General features: G+C 38.2%; 1 protein-coding gene across 3 annotated transcripts in view; it reads left to right on the plus strand.

Annotated features, from left to right (window-relative positions):
• NBAS (NBAS subunit of NRZ tethering complex) overlaps positions 1–19,379 on the plus strand; it is a 187,445-nt gene that overhangs the window by 82,503 nt on the left and 85,563 nt on the right. For all 3 annotated transcript variants that reach the window (XM_068937157.1, XM_068937158.1, XM_068937159.1), the window contains 3 exons: positions 145–268; positions 4,038–4,114; positions 4,668–4,805. In XM_068937157.1, the coding sequence (XP_068793258.1) occupies positions 145–268; positions 4,038–4,114; positions 4,668–4,805 (339 nt within the window). The remainder of the gene's footprint in view (positions 1–144; positions 269–4,037; positions 4,115–4,667; positions 4,806–19,379) is intronic.

Consider the following 19,379-nt stretch of genomic DNA (forward strand, 5'->3'; position numbering starts at 1 on the left):
TTGAAAAAAAAAATCTCAGAATTAAACAGAAAGGAAGGCAAATGCAGGAACTGAAGTTGATAATTGTATGTGATTCAAATGAACCAAATGTAATTGCATTGTGTAGTGGACATGTGTCATTTAATTATCTTATTTTACTTCTAGTCTGAGGTAAGCTATGGCACATACCAGAACAATTCTCTGGAAAGCTTTGCAGAGGTCTTACTGAGGACGGAAAAACTGACAGAAACAAAGAGTGAAGGAAAAGACCTACTTCCAACTACGGAAGGTATGGGTACGCGTGTACGCACTTACATAGTTACTATATATTGGGGAAGATATGTATGAATTTAAATATATAGAATTGTGCATAATACTCTGGGGTGCTGTCTTGATATTTTATACCAGTTGGATCATGGTTCAAGTTTTTAAGTCAATAGTTTTGGTGGAAATAGCTACAGAGTTTCCAAGGAAAGTGATATTTTTAAAAGGAGTCACTCAGTAAGGACTATAGAATCCTAAAATCTTCAAGTTGGTAAGCAGGTGCTGTAATTTGGAGGCTGATGAGGATATGAAAATTGTGTGAGCAAAAATTTATTTAACGGTTTTTGAATAGTGTCATGTATAGAGATAATTGAATAGAAATTTGCAACTCAGTGTTAATCTTACTTGTATGCCTGTGTTTGTTCAGATTCTGTGTCTTTTTTTTTTTTTTTTTTACTACTTCGGAAGTGCAGGATTTTTAGTGTTTTATTTGCTGCATAATTGCTCATCTACAGTTTTTGGAATCCATAAAACATTTCTACTGCTTTTAAAATTCCTAGATTTTATAGATTATACTTAGTAATTTGTTAAAAATGAAAATGTTTTAAGGTTTTTTAACTACAATTGTTTGTCTTTACTTTTAGCTGTCTCCTGCTGGTTTAAAAAATGAACTGTTTAAATATTTACATGTTGTTAGTGTTTTTTGAAGAAAGATATCTGTACATTTTACTCCATAGGGAGTTCTGCTGGGGAAAATGAGTGCATTAAATCACTTGCAATGTGAAAAAAGTTTAAAATGAGACTTTTTTCATAAGCCACACACTTTTATTTTAACTTTTCAATGAAAACCACCATATTGGGTTTAGGAATATGCAGTTCACTAGTTTTGAATGTGCAGTATTTCTACAGATTACTAATAGCTTGTATGGTTCTAATAGAATAAATCTATGAATTGGAAAAGATAACAACAAGTGTAAATGAGGATATATTCATATTCTGTTTTCTTCATGCTGTCAATGCAGAAAATAATTTTAAAATCATGAGGAGGGGGAGGCAAAGATTAAAATGTGTGTATTCCTTTCTTATAGCGAAGATGTGAATTGGCAAATAAGGAAATCTTACTTACTGATCCAACTTAAATAATTAGACTAGTTGTTTCCAGTTCAGTGGCTGAGTTTGAGGTGGACGTTTTGGGTTCGGGAACTTTTACTTGAATAAAGAAAGGAACTTTAGATTCCAACTTCAGTTCTTGAGTCTCTACGTTCCTCCTCTTACGTGTGCAGAGTATTGTTTTTACATTTATGTACTCAATAGGCAGCATTCTTTGTAAGTGCTCATAGGTATAGTGTAGCTTTCTGTAAATCAGTGGATTGGAAATTTGCTAATTCTAATAAATTTAGCTGTGGATTAACAGTATTGGGTTCTCCCCCCCCCCCCCCCCCCTTTCTCAGCACTTTTTCCGGAATTCCCATAAATGTCTTCAGAAGATGAATTACCTCTTAAAAACGTGTGTATTAATAGCATACTACCAAAGTAAAAACAATGCTCACACACACATGAACAAATCACCTAAAAGTTATCTTGCACACAAATGTGATCTTTGCACACAAATTCTGCAAATGTTTTCATAAAGATTTTAATATTAGATATTTCCAGAGTCCTGTTATCTTTACTTGGACAGCATCCAGGTTATTTTGAATTCAGCAGAAACAAGCTGTCACCAGCAAAAAACTATTGGTAAAGAGCTATTTGAAGCATAGATTCTGATGGACAGGTTTGTATTTGCAGCAACCGTGATGTGTTGCCATCTAGACAATCTCCGTGATGACTTTTCACATAAAATTTCTTTCTTGTGTCTGGCTGAGGGCCAGCGTTTAAATCCACTTCAGTCTGATGGCAATTTAATGATAATCTGAAAATTGTAAGTGATCGATCAAGGCTTTTGTAATTCATCCCTTAGAACAAAGAATTCAGTGTGTGTTTGTGTGTCTAAATTATGCAGGTCTCTTGCCAGCATGCCCTCAGGAGTGATTTGTGTGGGAGGGGAATATTGGTATGTGAGATTTCTTTGAAATAAGCAAAGAGCTAGGCTCCTGGAAGAGGACTTTTACTGACTGGGGGTGGCGGGGAGAGAAGAAATCAAAGAACTGAAAGTGTATGTTTTTAAATATTTTATTTCATTTTTATTTTATTTTATTTTTGCTTGATATGCTTGCAATTCCTTATACGATTTCTGATCCAGGTTTTATAAGAATTATGAAGTGACTCTTGGAACTAATAATTTATATTCCCTACGCCACCAACACTGAATCTTAAGGGTTTCATGACAATTGCTATTCTGTAATTGTTTGTTAGAACTTTAATAGCAACCACGGTGTAGTTTTACTGTAGTTCAGAAGGAAATGCTGCATAAAGCAGAGGGCCTGTTATTAGCTGACGAACCATGGGCGCTCGCATTGTCCGTGTATTGGTTCTTCTGTTTATATACTGGCAGTCGTTAGTTCTGTCATCCTGAAAGAGATAGTGGACAACAGAATCATCGTGTGGTTGTGGAGGAGAAGCAGGTAATTTTTGTGTCAGTTTTACCAGAAGTGGATCTTTTTGTAGTCAGAACCATTATTCTTTGTTGACGTATTCATTTCTGCTGTGTCTCCATGCTGATATTTCTGATTCCAATACCTGGTAAGAAATGTTTTTGTTAAGAAGTTATTGTTTGGCATGATTTTGTTTGTTTGTTTTGTTTTTGTCCATTTTCTCTTGAAATGTAAAAGTCCTGAAAGAGACTAGCTAATCTGGCCTTAAACATTATATTCATAATTTTTGGTAAGTTGTTTTTTTTTTCCCCCCCTGCTCACCTAATGGCAGAAAAGCAGAAGTGGAAAGCGAGACGTAGCACTCACTGTCTGCTTCAGTACAAAGAGCGTGGTTTGTCTATCCTTTCAGCTTTAGGTCTGTTCATAACAACTGCTGTTCATTTTCCCCAACTACTTTTTTTCTTAAGATTAGCTTTAACATTTATTAAAGTAAACATTAACGTTACAGGGATGCAAGGAAATTTCTCTTTTAGGAATATGTTATTCCTAATTGAACCCATTCTAGTTTGTGACACCCTTCCGTTGACATAGAAGTTAGGTCAGCTTATCTATAGTCTGTTGGTACCTCATCACTTTGATAATGCAGGCTAGATATAATTGTCAGCAATATAATTAAAGGATTTCTGCAGGAAACTTTGCAATATATATACAATACGTATGGGGCAAATCAGTTGGCTTGTGTCCCTTTTATGTTTCTGGGAAGTCCCCTGCACATTTTGTTTTATTTCACTGGTCTTGTTTATTCATGTGACGCTTTTTGTGGCTTGTGTTCAGAGGCGAAAAATTAGAGCTAAGGCTTGAAAAGAAGACATTTTATAACGTTTCTTTCATTGGCGTCTTATAGTGTTCTCAGTGTTACGCTACTGCTTTGATTTTTACAAGCAACAGATTTACGTGTGGTAAATCGGTGCAGATGATGTTTCAGGTGCTTTGTTTGGCATCTGTTACTCCAATTTCACATTCTTGTTTGGTTAATGCATAAAACACTTTGCCTGGAAGTCAAGGTAAAGCTGTGTTGCAGTTTAATTACATATTATCTGTTTCTGGATTGCACTGATTAGTGTTCAATTAAGTATGTATAGAGTGCTTCAAGCTAGTGTCTAATAAAATATGGTTACACGGAAAACATTTCAGTAGCTAACTGCCAAGGTTATATGGGTCAGTAATTAAAGCTTTATTTCCCCTTCCTATGTCTTGCAGTTCTGCTGCAGCTGGCAAATGATGCTTTACCAAATGATATGGCCTTGTCTCTTGCCTATCTACTTGCACTGCCACAGGTATGTTGATAGTGGTTTTATTACTATGCTTTTACTAGGAAAGACTATTCACAGAACTACAAAATTCTACAAGAAAATGTAATTTCCTTAAAGTTTTACAATTTATGTCTTTGAGTTCTGATTTTAAAAAATGTAGATTTGGGCTAGTGCATTTAATGGAACTTCCTAACAAATGCACTTGAATGGAGTTATGGGCACGGCACTGGTGAAAAGGCACGTTTTCTTAGTTACAATAGGAGTTACGCCATCGGACTGACAGTTCTAATGTGGTGCACAAATACGGATAACAACTTTGTGGTAGAGAAGAAAGAGAGCTGTAGTTTGCAAATCATTTGGGGTAGGTGGTTGGGGCGAGGGGAGGAAAGCATCATAATTAGCTTTGCCTGTTGGTGTGGGTTCCCCCCCCCCCCCCCCCGATTTACTTCTGTGCCAGGACAACATGTAGAGTCAGAGCTATTTCTAAATCACAGCAAGTAGCTTTCAGAAAGTTTGTGCACTTAATGTTGTATGCTTGCTAATTCTTTCATCTAAATTAATGCTCTCTTTCTCCTAGGTGGTAGATGCCAACAAGTGCTTTGAAAAGCAATTGCATTCCGCTTTATCTCTCCAGCTGGCAAGTTATTACTATAGCCTGCAGATCTATGCTCGTTTGGCACCGTGTTTCAAGGACAAATGCCACCCCCTCTACAGGGTTAGTACTCTTTCTTTTTGAAACCATATTCATTAATGTGCAGCATTAAAGCTATTCCAAAAAGAAGTATGTGAGTTAAGCCTGCTAAGGAGCTGATCTGTACTTATACTGTGAACAGCCTGTTAGGCTTTGTGTAATTATTCTGCACTGCTGTAAACAGACAGGTACTTAACAATTTCTGGAAGAGTATATTATGCACTTTTGATGCGCAGTATCAACCATCCTTTATAGTAAGTAGTGCTATCCATCTTCAAAGTAGCTTATAAATATTGAACAAATAATGAGCATAGCCTATTCTGTCATTTTGTGGTATTTATAGAATACAGTACTTTCTTAGATTAATCAGATGTCTGCTTAAGCAAGAACTGTGCTGTTTGAAAAGTTTCCATGGCCTTTGTTGAGGTGTGTTTTATAATTTAGATGACATATGTTGTTTTTAAAATTCATTTACGTTGATTAATTTGTTGATTTTCCTTTGACAAGTGTCTCTGTGTTTTGTTTTGTTTTTGAAATGGCACAACTTTGCCTCTTATTCATCAGCTATGATTAAGACAGTTATACAATAAATGCTGGACTAGATCTTAAGGGGTGACACACAAAAGTTTAATAAGACGCCCGCTGTCATTCCTAAGAAAACTGAGTGAAAGTCAGGCTGCTAAGCACTCTTCTCTTTCTTTAGAGTCTTGGAAAGACTCCAAGAGAGCCTTTCTGAATTTACACCTGCTCTTTGCTTCTGTAGAGAGCCTCTCTGGCCCATATAGTTTTCAGCCTAGCATTCTGTGTTACAGATAAAAGAGCACTTCTGGTCACAAGCTCTCTGAAAAGAGGCAATTTCCATTAATCACCGTTATGGCATGAAAGAGAGGACGTTCTTCCCATGTGGAAAATAACTTCTGATTTGCAGAGTTTTGATAGTAGCCCATTTCTGCAATTGGCCAACTTTTCGTGCTCCTGTAGACATTTGCATTCTGCTACCTCCTATTTAAAAGCTAAATCAAAACTTAGACCACAACTGAGTTCACGGGGCTTGTAAAACATGTTGATTGCAAGGAATTCGTTCATGTTGATAAAATACCTTTCTTTTCAGCCTAGGTTTGCCTCCTGTGAGGCATCTTTGATGAAAAAAGATGTTTTTATTATTGTAGCTTCTATTTTACACGTGAAGATGAAGGACAATCTTATTTTCTGAAAGAAGCTGTGAAGCCTTTTTGAAAGCATACGGACAGATATGTTAAAGCTTCGACTATTTTTACTCAGATTACCATTTAATAAGCAAAACCTTCTCAACAGCAGACATAGTTCATCTCCTACCAATATGATCTTTGCCTGAATCTTTCATTCCATCTTGGTAAAGTACTGCATATGACTATACAATAAGCAGTGGATTCTAACTTGTTTACTGAAAATAATATATGCTGTGTTTGTGAGTACTACTTTTAAACAGTATCTTTTGGAAACAACTGCATGAGAAGAAACTGAATGGACAGGACAAACAGAAACAAAAAAGAAAGAGGCCTCAATACTTTGTGTAGGGGAACCTTCCCTCCCCCTCCCCCCAGGAGGATACATTCATTGTTATCAATGCCAAGGGTATTCAGTGAGGGACTATTGCAGAAGTAGAGAAGAAGAAAGAGGAGCTGATACTTCTGAGCAAATTAAATAGCTCCCCCCTTTTTTTCCAATCAGAGAAAAAAGATAGCAGAGTTAAATGCTCAATTTACACTGTGAAACACTGGTGTGAGGAGATTCTCAATACACTTAAAGAAACTTAGAGAGAAGCATCCATATAGGTAAATGGGGGAATCTGAGGATTAGTCAGATATTTAACAAATGATGGAACATGCAAAGATCTGGCTTATTTTGACAACAATCTTCAACTCCAGACTGTATGATGATGAGCATATATGTGTGTTATTTTCCCTAGACTGCAAGATTTTCCATACTGTGAAAAAGGTAGATCTGTTTCTGGGAACTTTTCTATTCATGCCAGTTGGTCCTTAGAAAAATTCTTCCATTGCATCTTGTTATTGTTTCTGGCCACTTTCTTGAAAGGTTTTTAGCAAAATGAGTATAAATTGTGCCCTGGAATTCTGTATGTAATCTAGATCTCTTAGAGGATACAGTAATGTAAAATATCTGGAATGTGGATTGTGTGTGCCACTTGTCATATTCATATCAGGTCAATGAATCTTATTCAAGAGTAATTTTTAAGAACCAAATCATAAAATAATTTTAGTTGGAAGGAGCCTGTGAAGTCCAGCCCTCTGCTCAAAGCAGGATTGACTTCAAGGGTAGAGCAGGTTGCTCAAGGCCTCTTCCAGTTGACCTTCAGTTATTTCCAAGAATGGAGAATTGACAACCCCTTTGGGCAACCTGTTGCAACGGTTGATCACTCTCCTTGTGATTTTTTTTTTTTTCAATGTGCAATTTGAACTTATCTTAGAAAAGAGAGTATTCTGTTTCTATATTCTTTCATCCTTATGAAATTTAATAAAAATTAAATGCATCCTTATGTCCCTCTTTCATATCTTTCCTTTTGGTTTTAAGCTTAGTTAGGAGTTGGCAGCAAGTCACCGTGGCTGACTAAGGCCACTCCTGCATCTACTTTCTGCACATCTATCAGAGTCCAGTACTCTGACCAGGTTCTTTTAGATATTCCATGCATACAAAGAGTGCAATGCTTAATACAAAGTTTCTTTTGAGAGAGCTTGATGTTACACAGGATTTTGATTTAGCAGAGTGATTCAGTAATATACTGAAATCACAGTTCAGGTGTATACACTTAACAAAATCTAACTAGAGGGTTTAATCACAATACCAATGTGATTGCCGTTATTGGTCTCAAACGTGCTCGCCGTCACAAGGCTGGGCGTCCCCAGTTGCCGGGAAGGAATATGTGGGTTGATGCCAGCTCAAGCCCATTGCTCTCTTCGAAATTTCTTTGTTAGTTGTTAAGGATTTATATTCTCTTTTGGGCTGAGCCACATATACACTTCACCTATGCTGGTCTGGCTAATTCCAGGGAGATATTCACATCCTTTTGGTCAGCTCAGGGAAAAAAAAAAAAAAAACACACTTATGCCAGATCCAGGTAACTGGCTGCTTGTCTAAGACGAAGGCCACCCTCCAGGCCCCTTTGTCTTGAGATAATGTCAGTTCTCTGCACAACAGCTGTGGTTAGTGAGCTGCATCCTGCACTGTCCTTGAGATTTATGGGGCACCTTGCCTCTGAGTGTTCTCCCATTGTAGGGGCTGTTGGTTGGTCACAACATCAGATAGGACCATCTTGTGTTTTGTGGAAGCTATCCTTGAATTTTTCTGTGATTCTAAGATCATCTGCGTCTCCCTAGACTCTTTGGCTTGCTCAGAAGGTGAGGTCTCATGGGAGGCTGCCATGAAAGACAAAGTCCAACTTTGTAAAGTCCAGGCTCTTTATTTTTCTCTGTTTGCTTTCCTCACTTCCCTCAGAATCTGAAATGTTTCCATGTTTTGGTTCCTTTAGAGAAGTCTGCTATTGAATATCACGTTCCTCCACTGTTTCTTCTTCCTCTGTGCCTAATAAACTCCAGAAATCTCCTGGTCTGTCTTGCCCTGCCCTGTTGCTCTTCCGCCAGATGTCAAGGAGATTAAAGTCCTCCATGAGAACCAGGACGTATGATCTTCTGGTTTTTTGAAGAGTCTTGTCCATCTTTTCTTAAGTGATCTGTAGCAGATATCCACTACAAGATCCCTCTTTCTGGCCTTGGCCAGCCTGTCTATCACCCATACATAGAAAAGCTCCATTCTTCAAGCTGCTTCTTCACACATTACATACACCCCTATGATCTTTTCTGCCTGTCTGTCTCCATCCATCACAGCATTCCAGTCATGTGAGCTATCCCACCACATCTCTGTAGTCTCATGATGTCATAGCTCTGACTGCATATGGACTCTTAGTTCTTCCTGTTTGTTTTCCAGGCTGCTTGCATGTGTATACAGGCAATTCAGATGGGCTTCGGTCCCCCTGCTTTCCCAAGGGGAATGTGAGAGCCTCCTATGACTGCTGTCCTCCAACCAATGTTTCTTGACTTCTCTTCATCCTTTGGTCTGCATCCACTGTTGAGACTAGTTTCGAGCCTTCCTCACGAGGTTCAGAAACCAGTTGCTAAAGCCGCTCTTCTCTCTACTTTGTCAGGGAGACCTGACAAATCTTTGTTCCCTGAAAAGGGTCCTAGGGTCATAGACTCCAAAGCCCTGCTGGTGACAGCAGCCGCACAGTCAGGTGCTAATTTGCAGGATTCATCTACTCCTGCTTGAGTCATTCTCCCCGACTGCCCTGTAAAGGAGAACACCAGCTAAATCAGTTCTCTTTACCCTAGTCACCAGAGCTCTATAGTCAGGCTGATCAGTAGATCAGAGTGTCTGCCTTGGTAGTATCATTTGTGCCCACACCCATGAACCGCAGAAAGTAACAGTACGGGGACTAGACGGTCTTAGCAATCTCTCTGAAGTCCCCGATCAGATCTTGGGCAAGTCATGAACTTCCTGAGACATCAGGTCTGATTGATAGATAGGTACCTTAGTGGTCTCAGACTCCGAGTCTGAGAAGACAATAACTTTTGCTTCTCTTTGTGGCACTGGCCCAACCTGTCAATCAGACATGGCTGACGCAGGTGCCTCACTTAACAGAATTCACTCCTCCTCTCCTGTAGCCAGATACCTGTCACCCTACTGATCTGAATCTTGCTAGTCAAAATTGCCCTCCGCTTGGGAAGTGGTGTTGCATAGTTTTGCATCTCTCTTGCATTATATGTCAAAACTGTAGTCTTGTCTATATGCTAAGAGCATGCTAAGTTCTTGTTCGGCATTCCTTCGCACTGCTGCTCTGATTCACTGCTCACTACTTTGCACTCATGATGAATGAGGGGAGAAACTGCACAGCTGAGCAAGAAATTTACTGGGTAATTTTATTTCTGTTAACAGCATATCTCCTCACTTGTCCTGTCCTGCTGATCTGATAAGTGACCAGAATACAGGTATCTGGGAAGTTGTTTCCTCTAAAAAGGAGTGAAAAAGTTTAATTACCCTAAGGTTAATTAATATATTATGTTCCTGTTTTCATGCTAATAATCTAATGCTGGAGTGTTTCTATAGTTTTGGAAAAGAGTATTTTACTGGCCTTAGCTGGGAGACCAGATTTATTCTAGGTGCATCAAGTAACAGTTCCAACAAATACTGCTAAATTATAACAGGGGATGGAGAATTGTGCCATGAATAATGGATGAGGGAAGAAGCTATTAGCAGAAAATTCTTAAGTAGGTTTGTTATTATTATTCCCTCGTCTTCATTTTATTTCAAGCAAACAACAAGCTGGTGTTTGATTCCTGTCCTTTCTTGGTCACAACTGACAATGAAATAGTAACCTCAGTGATTCTTCTTTGGAATGCTTTTGATAATGCCAAAAGTTGTTAAGGAAGTTGGGAATTCTGTTCCATGGAATTAGCTAGTCTGATTTAACTAGCTCTAGAGATGGGGAAGGGAGGTATGAGTTACTGTCTGAAATGGCTCACTTAAACAGTGAACTTATGCTTATACACTTAAATTGCTTTCCTTTTCTTGCTGCTTAGAGAAGCCTCTGTTCCGACTCTGTATACAAAGAGGTAGAATTAGGGCTTATGAATTGGTCCGCCCTCACCTCCCATAAATGCACTTTCTACAAAGTACTTTTTTTTTCTGGTTTTGCTTTTTCTTTTTCTCCATGTTTTTATCACAACCGTTGTATATTTTAAACACATTGCTGTTTCTTATTCTCTTTTTTCTGTCATTTTCAAACAGTAGTTTCTGCCTATTCACATCCTCCTCAGTAGGAGTATATTAAGGCTCTCTATACTTGCCCTCACCACAATGATATCTGTAGGACTTTAAGTTCATTAAGTGGCTGTGACAAATGTCAGTCGTGTGTGGCTTGTTCTCTCACCTCCTTTCCCATAGAGAAACAGCATGTAGAACAGTTTTTAAATTGTTACATGCCAGCATGTGTTTATCTATTGTGTATTAACAAAGGCAAGGTTAGAAGAAGAGTGCTTTGTACTTAGACCTAGATATGCAGAAGTTTCTGTTGATCTTATGTGAGTTCATTTTGCAAGATTGATCTAGTTCCCAAGACAGTTCTGTCACTTATTTGTGTAAGATTGACCATGATTATAAATGCAGTTACATTAAGCCAGAAAAGCAGATCCGTGGCCCTCATGCCACAGATTTAGGTGATACTCTGGATGTAAGATATTGAAAATAAAGACTTAGCCTTAAATTTTGGACTGGCAGAGGTATTGTATAAGGACAGAGATCTTATGAGTGACCATATCTGTTACTCATTTTGGATGAGATCTAATGGCTTTATTACATGGCATTGTAGTCCGATAGAAGATAAATCTATACAACCAAGATGAGGTAATCTCCCATCAGAAATCTAATGCTTGTAAACGACTGAGTTTTGGTTTGTGCTGAATAATAATATCTGCCACATTCTTAAACTGTGAACTTAACTCATTGTAAGTAATAGATTTTTTTTTATTTCAAATTGGATTTATATACATGAAGTTTTCCTGGAGTCGATTAATATTAATATGCAAAACTGACAAATTGTGTCAGATAGTGTTGTCCCATTCTGTCTTGGCATTCAGCTCTTTGTTCCTAACCTCTATAGCTAGCACTAAGTCTGTTGTAAGTGGTAAATGGGTAGTGCTCTGTATTGTTGGCTAATGACAGATTTGAAACATAACCTTCTTTGCTGTGGTTACTACTTTGGGTTCAATTACTACTAAGGTTCAAGTGCTTAGCTCCTCCTCACCCTTCTTTCTGTTCAGTTAGTGATGCTGAAAGCTAGCAAATTCCCTTTGGCAATGCGATTTCACCCCGTTGCTTCACTGTTTGGATTTTCTATTTTATGTTCTGCATCAAATTCAGGTTTATTTGCTGGGCTTTGAGTTGTCCTTGCCTTCATATGACATTATAATTAATTTTTTATTTTTCCTTTAAAACTGCTTTGCACTAAACACTGTATCTTATTTTAGGACAATCTGAGCTGCACTTTCTTATCATGCCACTATTTATGCCCAGCACTGCTTATACATGGTCAGATACTATTATCCATTAGAACTCGAGATATGAGCATCTATTGTTTGGTACATGCTCCTATTTCTAAGTTCAGTGCACATCTAATGATTCTGAAGGTAAAATGAGGAGTGAGCTGAGATCGTACTTCCCCATTGACCATCCTGCATGTGTGTGCAGTCTGACTGGGAGGAGAAAGCGGGAGAGGGAGAACAATGAGAGGGAAGGCACCATGGATTTTAAGTGGCAGGCTAAGAACTGCTCTTGGATCAGCTTTTTAAAATCAGAGTAGCCCAAACACCATAGTCTTGACACATAGCATAACACTTGAATAATTAAAAGAGCTTACTGTCATCTGAAAACTTGGATATTCGTTACCTATCCCTTCTCCAGGTTATTGATAGAGAAGTTGGATAAAAGCGGTCTCAAAACTTGTTCCTGGAGGACTCACTGCTGCCTCTCTCCAACCCTGAAAAGCCGACCATTAAGCCTTCTATCCTTTCACCAACTTTCAGCCCATAAAAGGGCATTTTCTCCAATCCTATGGGAACTTAAGTTTCCTGACTGCACTTTGGTGGGGAGCCTCACTGTTTGTTACGTTTTGTCTGTGGCATGCCCTTTGTCCATGTACTTATAAGACTCCAGACTTTCCTTTACAAAGGTTGTGCTGACTCTTTCCCACCAAGCTCTTTTATGCATGTGCTCAGTGGTGGTCTTTAAGACTCACTGGCCCCATTTTAGAGGAGAGTTACACTCCTGTCCAGCCATTCTGACCTAGTGGTTATTTGTAATGTTCAGTGATGCTCCTTAGCCTGCAGTTAGATGTAGTTTCATGTTTGTGTTCTTTGAGAACCTCGAGGGTGAATGTCATCTGGTCATGGTGACATACTGACACATAACTTTTCTAATTGGTCTGGCACTTTCCATCTATTTTCTTCTAATTGATCTAGCTCTTCTGTTTTCTCTCTGCCACACGTCTTCAGCAGTGAGGGCTGACACAAGGAATTCATAGAGTTCCTCTGCTATAGATTTATCCATGAGTGCTCCCCTGACACCTTGTTGCCAAGTGGTCATATCACTTCTCTAGCTGGCTTCCTGATTTTGAGTCACTTTTCAGAACTTTTTGATAACAGCTTAACCACTCATTATAAGGCATTTTTCAGATTCTTTTTTTAACCCTTTTAATTTCCTGCTTGACCCATCACGTTTTGTGGATTTTCCTGTTTTTCTTCCTGTTTAGGTAAGCTTTCTGTTTCTTAGTGCCTTTCTTTTCTTTTCTTTTCTCCATGAGAGGTGCCTTAACTTCCCCACTGAGCTGTGCAGAGGCTTTTTTAGACTGCTTTGTTTTCTTTTTGAATTATTTTGACTCAGAAATTTTAAGATTGAGCTTTTTGTCCCAAAGAAATTGTAATGATCTTGAAGGGACCCTAAATTAAGTAGAACTCTGCAGCCTGACTATTTCAATCTAGTAATATCTCCTTTCCTTCATTTATTGATCTGTAGACTTCCTTAAATGAAAAGGCCTTTGTCACCTTTTGGACAGAGTGACAGTAGAGGAGAATGTTTTTGGAGGTATACACTCTCCACTTCATATTTCAGCATGCTGTTTTTCACAGGCTAGTTATGTAAAGATTGTGCTACCGTCTAGACTGTTCAGTAGTATGTTCTTGCTACTTGTTCTTATTGGCATATTGTCATATACATCAAATATAGATGCATATAAAATATTGATTTTTAGCTTTACTACAGTTGGTGACCTGGATTTGGACTTTGAATGAGATAAGATCCAGAACAATTTCGAAGTAAGAAAGAATTCTGGGTTTTATGCAGTTGGCATGCACTTTTGAATTATTTTATAATTCCTGAAGAGCTTCAATATTCTGCCTTTTTGCTTTTTATACTTTATAGTATCTTCAGGGCATTTCTGTGCTTCTGCTAGGACTTCAATTTTTTTGCGTTCTTATTTAATCTTGGCTCTGATTCTAGTAATATCAGAAAGGAATTTTCCTTGAAGTGGCTTGAATGCTTGTTATGTGATCTCAGAGAGATAATGAGGGTATATATTAAATTGGTTGGAATTACTGAATTAATAAAGAATGATGAAAAAACTATGTACCATGTTTACGTTTAAATATTATATGGAATTTTTTATCCGGTTAATCTTGATACAACCTTATATCAGAAGACTGGGTGGCTAGCCTGTCTGTAATATTGTAGAGGTATGAATCTTTAATAGTTCAGTGTCTCCCTGGCTTCTGAAGCACAAGGAAGAGACAGAATACTCTTTCTGAGTATGCCTTGAGATATCTAAATGGGATTTCTTTTTCAATTCACTTTTTTCCTCCTCTTACGTGTGGATTTTGGCAGTGAGCGATGCACAGGGCAGGGGCAAAAACGTGAGCAAGATTTGTAGTATGCTGGAAGAAGGCAAAGAGAAAAATGTTGATGGATTGAAGTGAGGTGGAATAAGAGATGACTGGAGGAACTTAAAGTTTTGATGAGCCTCAGCTAGTGGGAGGTGATAAGAATGCTTGAAAGGATGGCAGTGGGGAATTTTTAAAAAGCCATGTTTATTTTGCCAGACAATACATTATTTGATTTCAGAGAGCTTCAGTATTTTTGACCTTTGTGACAGCCGTTTACACGGTGGGCTGCTTGTTAGTTGAAGGACGTCTGACATTGTAACTGGGCTTTTATCCATCATAACTTTCTATTGTAAAGCTTTTTTTGCCTTCTGTGAAATGCATTTTGGAAAGCAGAATTCTTTAACTCAGTCGCAGAGCAATCCTCAGCAGGTGTTCTTCATTGCCATGGCAGTGAGATCCTCAGCCCCCATCTGTAATTAATGTCTGGTTTTGCCCCTAAAGATCAATATGCATATCATAATAAGCTGCTGATGCATTTTTGTATGCTCATGTGTGCACCTGCCACATAATGGAGAATGGGAAGCATCCTTCACTTTGGTTGTATGATGTCGTGTATATCTTGTCATATTTGTCTACCTTTTGCAACAAAACTTGAAAAGAGAGGTAAAGGGTTCTGTATCCTTTTATGATCTGTTGAACTATTTTCTTTCAGCTGCAACTTAGCACTTTTAGAGTAGCCTAAGAAGCTGTTCATGAAATATATATTGCAAAAAGTGAAGATGGACATTGAAAAATCCATGTTTGCTTGCTCAGAAATGTTAGCAGTGCCCCAGGATTAGGATGAGAAAATATTTGATTTCTGCTGTTTTGATAACTGTCACAGGGAAAGGGGAAAATAGGAGTTTTGTTTTGTCAGGTAGCTCCTGGAATACTTAACGATCAAGCTTTAAAATAGTAAAATGTAGAAACACTTGCATGTATCCAGTCGAGTAACTGTACAAATTAAAATACTATACTTAGGAAATTAAAATGTTACCATATTGTAATTAAGTTTTGTATTAGTAATTTATGGTTATCTGAAGTCTGTATGTCAGTATACCTGATGCCAGGTAGATCAAAAGTGAAGACATACTCGGAAAGAATATCCATAACATAGTTTGTTCATAGACAAAACACAAAGGTTCTGTAGAGAAAAGGGAGATGAACAGAAGTTTAGGGTAACTACCTAAATTGTGATGTTATTTACTGAGAGTAACACTAACTGCAAATGTGAAATGAATTAATATACTATAATTCATTCAACACTATGTGATAATTCTTCCAGTAGAGTGAAATATACCCAGTTTGTATTTTCAGAGGTGATCTTTCACTTGACTACTTAAACTTTCATGCATCATGTGTGAGTTCCACTAAAATAGCTTTTAGGTGAAGTGAAGTGATGTCAGGTTTTCAACCTAAACCTGACTCGTCTATATCTTACTCATTAATAGGTTGTCTGTAAGAGAAGGTAAGACAGAAAAGAAACTAACAAAATCTTTTCTTTAGGGACAAGTCATTCCCCTCTCCTGCTAGAACAACTGGTTGAAAATGAAGCAAAAAAGCATTGAAATAGAGCATCAGAGCAATTTTTTTCCAAATATTCAGACACAAGTCATTTAACATAATTTTGGAAGTGACTGCCTTGACAACTTTTTAAATTATTTTTTATGTTTTATTGCTAGCAGCAACCTTGAATTTTTTTTTTTTTCTTTCTCTACAGCACTACAGGCTTCTGTATTGGAAACTATGTTGATTTAACATACACCTCAGGTTTTATGTTTGCACTTAAAATCACTCTGTTATTATTTCTTCTGCTGCTGTTTCCTGAAAGGTCATCTGTTATTTCTGTACCCAAATTTCTGCTTTAACTCTACTTGGAATTTACCAAAAAATACCTTCAAATTCAAGGAAATTGTTAGAATGACGTATTGATATTAGCATTCAGGAGTCTACAAATACTGCAGGTATCCTGGTATTCAATATGTGACTTCGTTTTATCGTGGTGGTTTAACTTAAAAATAAAATATATTAATGAAATTGTTTGTTAACTGCATTTTGGTCCCCATTTTTGAGTATTTTAATGATTCTGGCATGTGGTTTTGGTACCTCTGCAAATGGAGTTAGAAAATCCTGTAGAACATGGTTTTGTATAATAAGTGTTGGACACTGCTTTCAATGCTAGTACTGCGTCATTTCTAAACTATAAGTGAAAACAGTAGGTGACATTATTTTAAGGTTTTATGCTAGCAACATCTGATTCATAATTCAAAACTAACAATTTAACTATCAATCCTCTCCCCTCGGTCTCTTTTTGAGGCTTTGCTTGCAGAAAAAAGATTACTAGGATTCCGCTTATATCCTGTCCTTACTCAAACTGGCTGCTTGGACAAATTTTGTCCTTAGAAGATCCAGGTAGTTTCCCCCCACATTGGGGACAACTCCGCTGTAGTGGGGGCTGGGGACTCCTGGAGCTGCACAGTCTCCGAGAATACCCTCTCAATCTCCTGCTCATCCTCTCGGATGCTACGCAGCCTACTAACTTCCTCCCACAGCTCCTTTATCTGGTGATGCAACTGGTCAACCGCAGCATACCTCACACAGGAGAGCTGGCTGTCAGCCCGGGCCCCACGGAGAGGCCCCAGGCACTCCCTGCAGCCTGACACCTGCAGAGCTGCATCTGCTGTCGGAGGGTCTGTCTGGGAAACGAACCTATGGGAAACGAAGGTGCCTTCTGTGCAAACTGCTCCCTGTGTTCACTGCATTGTGGGAGCTGCGCTCTAGGCCTGGCTCTTATATAGGCCTCTGCCTAGCAGTGACTCACAAGGGTGCTTGACCCACCCAATCAGGAGCCACCTGAATCAAACCCCCAACTCCCTCTGACCAGGGCAGTCCAGAGGGCTCCTTAGCAGCAGCCCCACCTAGCTAGAACTTCCCAGGAGAAGTTAAGTTAAGGCCCCCTGCAGCAGTCCTTGCCCAGCTCTCTTCCTGCTAGCAGCAAGCGCTGTCTAGTTCGTTGCGGGTCCCCAGAAAGTCTCCACAACTTCCAGCAGGGTCCACAAAAGACCCAAGCAGAGCCCAGACACTGCTGCGCAAACTGCTGCGTCTGTTTGCTGCCTCTGTTAGCTGTGCTAGCGTATGTTCATTTCTGGAACAACTGAGGAGATTCTTGATCTTTAAGTAACAAGATAAATGGCCTTACATTGATCTAATTTTGTCAATGGCATGCTTACATTAGACCTGGTTTTTTTATTGTTTATCTTTTATTATAGCTGTAAAATTGTTACCACTTCCCAAGTGGGAGAGGAGTAGGAGGGGAACTACCTTCATATTCTCATACTTTGTTTTTTTGTTGTTATTTGGCTTTTCTTAAGTGCGTGGCTGAATTAAGTATTTTAAAGACATTTGAAAGAAGAAAAAGTAGCAACTTGGCCAAGGAAATTAAAACCTGAAGATTATTTTAGGGATCAGGAAGAACAAATTCCAATTTGTAAACCTCCTTCTGTTTTTGAAACCGGTGTTCATCATATCACAGTAATATACAGATTCTAAGGGGCTTCACAGATGCTTCTATATGTTCAGAAGAAAATACCACTTTACAACATCTAGTTGGGTGGACCTAGATCTCCAGCTGATTCTTATTGGTAACTGCAGTGTCTGTGATGATCAGTGATAAGCAGCTGATGTAATATCGGTAGTAACTCGTTGTGTTGGGTGCTAAGTCATATCTGGTAGTATGGAACTAAAATTAGCTTTATGGAAGTGACTGCTTTTTTCTTTCCTTTTCTTTTTTCTTTTTATTTCCAAGCAATGTCTATACTAGATTGCTTCGCTATTACCAAGACAACATTATTACAGCAGAAAACTTAGCACACATCCAATAGATGAGTAAAATACCTGGGCAGAGAGTTCACAGCAGGTTCCCTGTTACCTTGACAACATTATTAACAGTCACAAGTTAAGAGCGTGGCACATTTCCGTATGCTGTAGTGGCTTCACTATAAACTTATCTTAGCCTGTGATTGCTGCTGTGTTCATATTTAAAATAGACAAGCCTTGGTGGATCATAAAGGAGAGAAAGCCATGTTGTTCAAGCAGCTGTCCAGAAGTATGAAAGGAGATTGACCTGACAAAGCAGGGAAGCTGGACACGTAGGCAGTACTTCGAGTATCTGGGAGAATCTGAAAAACCAACACAGATAGCAGTGAATCAAATTTTTTTTACAGATGTCATTAGAAAGAAAACAAATTGAATATGATTTTTTGTCTTATCTGTAGAAGTCCATTTATCTTTACACAACTAAGTTCTAGAATTTTTTTTTTTTAAGATGTGTCTTAAACTTGTAAGAAATTCAGAGAACTTGTAAACCATAGGAATGCTGCAGTAAGCATCAACTTTTATCAGTTTTGCTAATTTCTTTTGTGGCTAGCTACTATCAATAGCCAGTTATTATGATCTTTTCAGTTAAAAACAGTTAAGACTTTTCTAAATGTTGGCAATACAACTGTAATGATTGTTGTTGTTGTTATTTTCATGTTTGTTAGAACTAGAAATCATGTTTGATTGAGCTGGATGTCTCGTTGATGTAGAATTATTTTTGTTTCTTTTAAACATGTCCTTTCAAAAAGTGAAGTTGTTTAAAAAAAAAAAAAAGAATACTTAAAATTATGAAATGCAAGTTCTGTGCAGCTTGACACTGAACAGTTTTTAGCATTTTCTGTTTTCTTATTGAGCTTATGTTGAATGCCTCATAACTAGTAGATAGGCAACATCATTGTTATTTAATAAAACATTTTAAGACTGTAAACAGACAATGAGTGTAAAAGAAGAAAAGCAGTGCATGATTCCTGTAGTTGCTTTTTGGAAATAGCTGCAACTTGGGGCAAATTCAAAACCTAGAAAGTCTCACCACAGTTAGGTAGCATAGGCTCTTTCTTGAAGCAGGCTGTAGGATTTCCCTGAACTAATTTTTGCCTTCAGATGCTGCAGTAGCTCAGAGCATAAGTCTTGTAGGGGAGAAAAGGGGACAATGCTGATTTAAAGATTTCTGGTGATGAAGAAGCTAACAAAAGCCTTGACT

This window comes from Struthio camelus, chromosome 3, assembly GCF_040807025.1.
Source record: "Struthio camelus isolate bStrCam1 chromosome 3, bStrCam1.hap1, whole genome shotgun sequence".
In the NCBI taxonomy this organism is placed as follows: Eukaryota; Metazoa; Chordata; class Aves; order Struthioniformes; family Struthionidae; genus Struthio; species Struthio camelus.